This window comes from Ursus americanus, chromosome 7 (assembly GCF_024610735.1).
Source record: "Ursus americanus isolate L20-20 chromosome 7, mUrsAme1.1.p, whole genome shotgun sequence".
NCBI classification, from domain to species: domain Eukaryota; kingdom Metazoa; phylum Chordata; class Mammalia; order Carnivora; family Ursidae; genus Ursus; species Ursus americanus.
This window is the reverse complement of record NC_142133.1, coordinates 35,538,840-35,549,069: the sequence shown is the minus strand read 5'-3', so window position 1 is coordinate 35,549,069 and position 10,230 is coordinate 35,538,840. Positions and strand designations below refer to the sequence as shown.

Genomic DNA, 10,230 nt, shown 5'->3' with positions numbered 1-10,230 from the left:
AAAAAAGATTAGCAAAAGAGAACAGCATATAAATTCTAATATAATGAGTGGGGGCAATAAATATACATCATGGGAGGCTGGAAAGATATATACCAAACTATTGATTGTTTCTGGGGGTAGATTATAGGTGATTTTTGGCTTTTCTTTTCACTTTTTGGTTTCTCCAAGTTTTTATATAATATGTATATATTGCTTTTAAAATGGGGAAAAACACTAAATGGGGGAAATATTTGGGGGAAAAAGCTACAGAAGATACAAAAATCCAGTTATTTATAAATTAGTAATGAAATCTAAACCTATGTAGAAAAAAAACGGTGTAGGGGGACATTTTTTATAGCAATACAAATATTTATCAAATACAAAAGGGCAGAAATATTGCTTTATTTGAGAAACTTACATCCAAATTACTTTTATGTGTCTTAAAAAGTCCTAACGAGCTTCCAAGAAGAAAACATATACAGCTTCCACAATAATAAGAACAAAAAAATGAGGCTGATGATTGCCCCAAATGATACTTCCTAAAAGAAAAAAAGTGCAGTATTTAACTTTCCTTTTTGTGAGTCAGGGTAAGTGAACTGCATACGTCATAAATAAAATTTTCTTACTTTATAAGGAGAAAGGACTGTGATCCTGTTTTTTATGCATATTAAATATGAGATACAAAATCCACTCTTCTGAACAAGGGGGAAAAAAATCATTCTTTAACATTTCAATTCTCATGCAATGAAATCCAAAGGTCTGTTGAATCCGCCTTTTCGATTCATGTACTGCCTATGATGAGAAGAGAAAACTCATTGTTTATTAAAAAAAAATTCTGGACTCTTCTTATAAAAAAATAATTATATAAACCATTTTTAATTGGCAAAAACTAGGGTAAAAAGTATTCATGGTTATTTAATGCACATTAAAAATACTATTTCACTTTCAAAATAACCTAAAGCCTTTCGGATTTCTTTAAAATCCAAATAGAAGTATGGAAATATGCTTTCTAAATTATTTGGAAAGATTCTACAGACTTAAAAAAAAGCTGAAAATCCATATTCATAGGTAACAATAAGGAAATAGAGAAGAGCTCTAAAATAGGTACTCATCAAGTAAATCCGATCACATATTGTACTAGTTCTCCTTGTAAGACTTTCTTTGAAAATAATTTTACAAAGGACTGTTAATGATGATTCTGGTCCTCACCTTAACTCACAGCATTCTCAGATCACATTATACATATTCTAAATTAATTGGATTATTAGTCTTTTATCAGTGGTAAAAGCTGACAGAAAGGCATGTTTGAAGACGTCTTGACTTTCCAATTCATTAGGAATTTACTGAGATTTCAGGTTTTTTCTGTGGTATTAATAAAATATGCCTTAATATACTTATACTTAATATGCTTAACAGAAAAATATATTTACAGTTGAAATCCTTACACAATCACTCTAGGTAAATAATTCAGGATGGATCTAATTTAAACCCATAATGTAATGGAATTAAAGCCTAAAGACTTGAAATTATGCTGTTTTGAAGAAAGAACTCTGTTGAGCTTTAAAAGATTTAAGCCAACTACCCTTCTCTATAATAGTTATTAGTTCACATGTAAATTGGAAATTATTTTAACACACCAGAATATAAGCAAAGAAGATCAAAACAAGGGACTATATGGGAACCGCTACATTTCCTACAAACACAACTATCTCATAAATAAATTCTTTCCCAAGCACCTAATTTATATCATTAGTTCAAACATTATGGGGGCTAAGCATACCTGTACTTCCTCTTCTGAGACACATTTATGGCATAGGCATTTACAGAGCCATCCACCTTTTTCCCCTAGAGAAAAGCAATAAACAAATATAAAAAATGGGAAAGATATATTAAATGCCTTGATCAAAGAGCTAGATCCTATAGACATACTTAAATGGCAATTTAAGAATGAGGAAGCCCAATGAGAGAATTTTCAGATACTGATGATATTCCATGAACTCCCAAGTATTACAACTCTGTTCCCATTTTTACAGTCACACATAATCTAACATATTCAAATATTCAAGCCAACAAACATTCATGGTATGAATTGGTATATATATTTATGTGCAAGGCATGCAGATAAATAGGGTAGTAGATCCTAACCTTTTTTAGTCCAAAAATTCTTTGAAACCAAATACCAGTTATTTTCTCTAGAAAAATTTAACTTATGACCTTAGCTCATAGCATTCGCAAACCACAGCTAGAATAGTCACCATTCATTCAGATCTCATTTCTTTTTTTTTTTTTTTAAAGATTTTATTTATTTATTTGACAGAGATAGAGACAGCCAGCGAGAGAGGGAACACAAGCAGGGGGAGTGGGAGAGGAAGAAGCAGGCTCACAGCAGAGGAGCCTGATGTGGGGCTCGATCCCACAACGCCGGGATCACGCCCTGAGCCAAAGGCAGACGCTTAACCGCTGTGCCACCCAGGCGCCCCTAGATCTCATTTCTTGCACAGTCCTTGAAATTTTGATTTTTAAACCAAGAATGAGAATACAGGGGTGCCTGGGTAGCTCAGTCGATTGAGGATACGACTCTTGGTTTCGGCTCAGGTCATGACCTCAGGGTAGTGAGACGGAGCACTGCATGGGGCTCCACACTCAGCTGGGGGTCTACTTGGGATTCTCTCTCCCTCTGCCCCTCTCCCAACCTCCCCTCTCTAAAATAAATAAATCTTTAAAAAAATCAGAATACAGAATAACAGATGCTACTGTTACGTGTCTCTTTTATTTTAGCTTTTCTTATGTGGCATCTACCCTCTTTTTCACTAATTCCTTTACGGGTCTTTTGATTTGGCCAAGTTAATTCATCATTTGCTACTCCTCATGTCTAAACCGCCTTCTCAACCCCCATCAAAGAACCATCTGGTCTTATCCATCATTCAAGGGCAAATTCAAGTGGTTCAGCTGCCGGAAAGCACCCTCTACCCCTCCACAGAATGTTAACTGTGCTTCCCTCATAATACTTTCCATTTTGTACCTTGCATTATCATAATGTATATACATGATGTTATTTCCCCAAGACTGAAAGCTTCTTGATGGAGGGATATGGATGTGAGTCACCTTTGCATTCTCACATCCTAAGCCACTGAACTTGCAGGTGCTCAGAAAATGACTGTTAAATATATGAACTCCACCGATTAATGCCATCTCTCTCTCTCTCTCTCTCTCTCTCTCTCACACACACACACACGTGACCTCCAATTCCCTCCCTCCCTCCCCCATTATTACTCATGGGAGTATACCCTATCTGCATAGATATCTGTGTTAGGGTAAAAAAAGGATTCTTATCCACTACCCTAAAGGCATGCACAGGTAAGGTACATATTTGAGGTGGAGCTAAAATAAATATATTTGGGGGCACCTGGGTGGCTCAGTTGGTCAAATGTCTGACCTTGATTTCAGCTCAGGTCATGATCTGGAGGTTGTGGGATTGAGCCCTGTGTCAGGCTCCGAGCTCAGCAGAGGGTCTGCTGAAGATTTTCTCTCTCTCCCTTTGACCCTCCCCCTGCTCGCACTTGCTCCAAAAATGAAAATCTTTAAAAAAAAAGATGTATGTGGTCTTACTTTTCTATTCCTGTTTTCACTACATTGTGGGGGGGAGCAGAGAGTAGAATACTGGGTAAATTACTTGAAGTGTATAATTTTGCCCTCCCAAGAATAGGAAGTAGACATGATTTGGAAAGACTGGCTCAGAAAAAAAAGTAAATGATGCTAACCACTTTATTAAGTTCAATTCCTAAAGGATTATTGGTTTTTTAAAACTATTTGCAGAATTATATATTATTAGCCTGTTTTGATTTACAGGCTGAAATAGAAAATTATCCATTAATAAACATAACCAAACTTTGAAATGTTCTAGAATGTGAAAATGGAAGAGAAAATAAGTGACTACATTGGCACATGAAAAGGTACCACCACAGATCTATGACGAAATATCACAAGATACACATTACTGAAAAGCAAATGAACCGAGCGGCTTTATAACTAATGGCCATGAAGCCAACTGCATACAAACTAAATTAACATCCTTGTAGATGTCCTTAAGAAAACAACTGACATCATTTGTTCTCATGGTACTCCTTAATTTTTACGGGATCTATGAATTCTCACCTATTTTCTTCCTTTACAAACAAACACCTTCAGCACAGACTACAGTTAAAAGTATGGCTCCATGGGCACCTGCGTGGCAGAGCGGTTAAGCGTATGCCTTTGGCTCAGGGCATGATCCCGGCGTTCTGGGATCGAGCCCCACATCAGGATCTTCTGCTATGAGCCTGCTTCTTCCTCTCCCACTTCCCCTGCTTGTGTTCCCTCTCTCGCTGGCTGTCTCTATCTCTGTCAAATAAATAAATAAAATCTTAAAAAAAAAAATAAAAGTATGGCTCCATTTTTACACCTGATTCTCAGAATTTCAAACTTAACATCAGGCAATAGTAAACCCACTGCCCAGCTCCACCCCCCAAAATAATTCTGATGGGTTCCCTCCCTATTCTTCTAAAAACAGTAAAATTATAGTTGCTTTACTCTGGAGATATTTTTGTTCACCCAGTGTACATATTAATAAACCATTTCACTTATAAAATATTCTTTGGAAAGACAAATAAGGATTTGGTGTACTCAAGGAAGAAAACTGATACATAAACTGCATTAAATTCCAAAATGGGGTATATAACCATTTGTGAGAACAAGACTCATAATTTTCATACCTCAAAACAGTCATGCCTCAGTATTCCTCTTAGGTTATACACTGTCATTGTAAAAACATGTGAGCCCTACACAATCACAACCATCAGTAAGAAACTTTTACAGCATTTGAGATTACCCCATTCCATTTACAAGGTTAGGGGAAGTGGATTATTATTATTATTTTTTAAAGATTTTATTTATTTATTTGACAGAGATAGAGACAGCCAGCGAGAGAGGGAACACAAGCAGGGGGAGTGGGAGAGGAAGAAGCAGGCTCATAGCGGAGGAGCCTGATGTGGGGCTCGATCTCATAACGCCAGGATCACGCCCTGAGCCAAAGGCAGACGCTTAACCGCTGTGCCACCCAGGCGCCCCGAAGTGGATTATTTTTGACAGCTTTTCTTAAAAATCTCAATACCATTTACAAAACTAAATGGACTTAAAATTCTAGACACTGTTTTTAAACCATATTCTTAAAGAGAATATATATTCTTTCCACACATACTCTCCCTCTCCATTCTTACTAGCTCCCTCTATCCCTTCTCTCTTTCCACATCCTCTCTCCATCTCCCCTCCCCCATTTCTCTATCCCATCTTCCTATCTCTTTCTACTCCCCCCCACCAATAATCCCTTCTCTTCATCTTCTTCTCCACAAATCCTCCTCTTTTTCCTTCCCAACTTCCTTATTCTCTGCACTATTATGATCAGGCATTCACTTTCCAATATCCCCCCTTCTGAGCTATGAGATATGTATACAGCTACCCAATGTTATCTTTCTCTGCAGCTGAATTTCATTCTTGTTTAACAGCACTTCCCCTTACCAGAACCTCTTCTTGGTTAACCCTATTCCCCCGTCTTTCAGCCTGTCATTTTGGAGGAGTCATCACTGACTACTCACTCCCACTTCTACCACCATCACTACCACCAACTCTGGCTCCTGAGTGGACTCAATATTCTGGCCTCAGTTCAGGCCTTCGTCATCTTTCACTTGCATGACCCAGCAGTTCTCCCTGCCTCCAATCTAACCTGTCTCCCATCTGTTCTCCATGTTGTCCTGGCTCATCTTTCTAAATGCACATATGATCCTGCTTAAAAATCATTGCTTCCTCTCCTCAACGCCTAACGAATCAACTCTAAATTCCTTAGCATGGCTAAGAGTATCAAAAGCTTCCACAATTTGCCTCCTATCCTGCTTTCTAGCCTCGTTCTTAGCCACTAGTCCATCAGTACCCTTTTACCAGTCACTGAATTTGAAATTCCCGCAATACACTATGCTCCTTCATGCCTACATGGCATTTTCATGAGCTCTTCCCTCTTCTTCAAATGATCTTCCTCCTCTTCATCTGATCACCTTGAAAATCAAACTTAAACATCAGGCAGACACTCCCTGAATTCTAATGGCAGCTCAGTGCTTCCTTCTCTGTGTTCTCAATGCCCTTCACACAGACACTTCATGTATTCTAAAGGAAAAAACTTGTATGAATGGAAGACATTACAAGCAATTGTAAAAGAATATGGAAAAATGTGACAGTAATAATGGATTAATTAAAAAAATCAGAATTTTAACTGGCTATGTGTTCTACTTACTTTCGTGGAGTCAAAAGAGGCAAATCCCATTAACTTCATCATTTCTATTTCTTCCTCTGTTTTGCCCTCTAAGTCTTCCTCTGCAAAAAACAACACAAAAATAAAAAAAAATTTTAAACTCCATCATTTTATGTATTGGCATCCCACCTTCCCAAAGCTTGAGGTACACCACTTTGCTTTTAGAAAAGACCTACGTTAGGGGCACCTGGGTGGCTTAGTCAGTTAAGCGTCCAATCCTTGGTTTTGGCTCAGGTCATGATCTCGTAGTTGTGGGACTGAGCTCCATGTTGGGCTCTGTGCTCAGTGTGGAGTTTGCTTCAGATTCTTTCTCCCTCTCCCTCAGCCCCTCCCCGCTTGTGCTCGCTTGAGCGCCCTCTCTCTCTCTCAAAATAAATCTTTAAAAAAAAAAAAAAAAAAGACGTACATTAGTACTTTTTTTGCTAACCAAAAGAAATCTGAAGAGGATTTTTACTTTTAAGAAAAAAGCAATTACTGTACTAATGTAGGTCTTTTGTAAAAGCAAAGTAGTGTACCACAAATTTTCAGAAAGCATGGGATACTCTTGCTTTATGCCATTTCAGCTGAGGAAAGGTTTCATAGGAAAGCTCTACTTCTGTACTCAGGGGTGGGGGACAACGACATGGGACATGACCTGTATAAAAAGAGCTGGCAATAGATTAATAGTTACTCCAGGACTCCTGGATGGTTCAGCTGAGTAAGCATCTGTCTTTGGCTCAGGTCATGGTCCCAGGGTCCTGGGATTGAGCCCCACATTGGGCTCCCTACTCGGCGGGGAGTCTACTTCTGCCTCTCCCCTCTTCTCTCCTCTCTCCTCGTGTTCTCGCTTACTATCTCTCTCTCAAAAAAATACATAAAATCTTTTAAAGAAAAACTGTTATTCCACCTCGGCAGCAGAGAACACACAAAACAATCAGCTAAAGACTTGGAAATTGGAAAAAATTCCTCTTCAGTTTGGACACAATGTAACTTACGATGCATGGAGGGAATATGCTCTCCATCCTCCATCAGAAGAGACTGCTTAAAAGGACATGCTTGGAGCCTTTGGGCAGGACCACTTTTAATATCAGATACTACACTAGTTTTGAAGGTACTTCCAAAATAGAATATTCTCATGTTTTTAACTGTCCTTATATCCAGAGCACCACGGATAACCAGCAACTCACTAAGGTACAATGACAACAAAATTTCAAAACCATACGCAATGAACGCTATAAAAAATTTAATATTTAAATGTCCCCAAATTATACTTTTATAATTTTATCATGACTAAAGTTAAATGAACAGGCTGTATTTTTCCTACAGTTATTTATCTAATAACATTACCAGTAATCTGGCGTTCTTTGCTCTTTGTTTCTTTTGTTTCTTTCTTTTCCTCATCTCTTCTTTCTTTCAGTCGAGAAGGAGAAGGAGATGTGGATCTATGTCGTCTTGGGGATCTAATATTTAATAAGTAAAGATATCAGAAGCAGAGACATAACTGGTGACTTGTGTTGACTGGCAAAGATATACATGCGCTCCTAAAAGGTAAAGGCTGAACAAAAGCCAGGCTCCAGAGAACCAGGAGTCCATTCCCAATAGCAGAACAAGGAAGAAGGTTCTGCCTAGGCCCTGACTGTTAAAAAACAAAAAACAGAAACAAAGACATAATTTGTTGCTTTAATCATCAGTCTCAGTACAGCTAGGGCTAAAAAAATTTTTTGTAAGGCAGAAAAATAAAAGTTTCTAACAATTACAAATACACAGAAAGTTGACTTAAACAGCAACTGATACTAAGAATCAAGAGTCAATTTCTAGGGTTCTTTCAAGATCTCACATTCTTGTTTTTATATTTGAGTAAACCCTCATCACCAAAAAGTTAGTAAAAACAAAACAGGGGCACCTGGCTGGCTCAGTCTGTGGAGCATGTGACTCCTGAACTCAGGATTGTGAGTTGGAGCCCCACGTTGGGCATAGAGATTACTTATGAAGATGAAATCTTAAAAACAAAAACCAAAAAAACCCCCAAAATACAAAACCCTTATTTTCTACTCCTGCCAAGCACCACGCTAGTGTTTTTCATGTATTATTTCTTATTTCCTCCTCAAGGCAACTCTACAGCATAGAGAGTGTGATTAACCTCATTTTACCAATGGAAATGTTGGGTCTAAAATAAGGTGGGCTTAAGTTTCCCTTATTTCAGGAACCTGTAAATACCTTGTGATAAAAACAAAATTAAGGGCAGCGACTAGTTTCTTTGCGACTTGTGGTAAAACTTCTGGGTTTTTTTGTTTTTGTTTTTTTTTCTGCACTCACCTGGAACGTCTTCTGTGCGGGGATCGAGAGCGGCTCCTTCGCCGATCTCTCTCCCGGGACCGGGACCTTTCTCGGCGCCTGCGTTCTCGCTCACGGGATGTGGACCGGGACCGCCTGCGCTCTAATACAAACACACAAAATCTTTTTGCGGAGGCAAAATATTACCTCAAATATCTAGAGCTGCGCCGTCCGATGGAAATATAATGCCAGCCATTTCTAGTAGTCATATTAAAAAAAGTAAAAAGACACAGGTAGAATTAATTTTAACATTGTTATTTGACCCGATATATTCCAACTATTAACATTTTGCCATGTACTCGATATAAAAATCACTGAGATATTACTTTTTTTGGTATTTAATAGGAAACCTGGAGTGTATTCTACACTTACACAGCATTTCCTAATTCTGATTGAGCACATTTTAAGTGCTCAATAACCGTATGTGGATCGTGGCCTCATTCAACTTTTTAAAAAATCAAGTCTTGACTAGTGGAAGGTGATAAAAACTAACCAAAGGAGGAAGAATCGAGGGTCTAAGTTAGATCTCTTTATCGAAGTCCTGTTCTTTACATCCCACTGCCTCATTTACGGGGGTGGGTGCCAGAAGATATTACAAGGTGAGCTCCCGGACGCAAAATTCTAAATATCGATTTTCCTATTATATAAACCGGTAAGGAAACTAACATTGAGCATTCAAGAACTAGCCATTACCACATGCTCAGTGTTATGGAATGTGACATTAATTCTCACATCAGTTTTTAAAGATAGGTGGTACTACCCCGCAATGTCTAATTACGGGAATTCGGTCTCAGAAGGGCTGGATGACTTGCACAAGGCCACCAGAAATTAAGTGAGGGAACCATGGTCTGATTCTAAATCCCTCAGTCACAAGTATAACAAGTTACTGTATGAGGCTGACAAAGAGTCCACGAAACTTAGAGAAGGGAAAACTGCCTTCAAACCGGAGGGCTGAAGAGTACCGGGCTCAGGTCTTCTCCCTCCCCCCTCCCCCGCATCCAACTCCACTCTTCTCCGCAGGCGAAAAGGGCCCTTCTCTCTGCTGCGCTCGTACATGGGGTGAGGAAAAGGAAGGGGCCACACCTCCGACTAAGCCCCAGACCAGCCAAATTCCCTCTGGACTCACCCCTCCGTGGGGAGCGGCTGCGGCTGCGACCCATTCGGAATCTTCCTCTATCTCACCCTGCCCCGGAAACGACTGTGCAACAACTTCCGGGAAGGCCGGGTACTGAGCTTTCACCGCCGACTGGAAAACGTAGAAAAGACTCCGGAGGGTTCCGGCTTCTAAAGAAGGGAGGGGGTTCCGGCTTCTAAAGAAGGGAGGCTGCACTGACCCTGCCTAGAATCGTGCAGGCTGCCCGGGTGCCAGCACTTCCGAGACCAGACATTGTCACCAGAGACTCTGTAACAAGCTCCATACAAGCCACATAGCCCAGGTTTCGGGTCCTGCTTGCAGATGCTGCTTGCCACCAGAAACTACAGCCAGATACCAGAAGCCATAGACTCCAAACAAGCCCCACATGACCCAGTTTTCCACCCGTTTGGTCCAGTTCAGCCGCCGTGCTAACCCTCCACATGGCCTCCGGATCATTGTTATCTAA

The 10,230-nt window shown here is 39.6% G+C and overlaps 1 protein-coding gene across 1 annotated transcript; it reads right to left on the bottom strand.

Annotated features, from left to right (window-relative positions):
• Positions 1-361: 361 nt before the first annotated feature.
• On the bottom strand, positions 362-9,889 carry SNRNP27 (small nuclear ribonucleoprotein U4/U6.U5 subunit 27). Its single transcript, XM_045788174.2, has 6 exons — positions 9,756-9,889; positions 8,612-8,732; positions 7,643-7,755; positions 6,299-6,378; positions 1,760-1,824; positions 362-771 (listed from the first exon to the last, which is right to left on the bottom strand). The coding sequence occupies exons 1-6, from the start codon at positions 9,787-9,789 to the stop codon at positions 717-719; spliced, it is 468 nt and encodes a 155-aa protein (XP_045644130.1). The 5' UTR covers positions 9,790-9,889; the 3' UTR covers positions 362-716.
• Between the last annotated feature and the right edge of the window lie 341 nt (positions 9,890-10,230).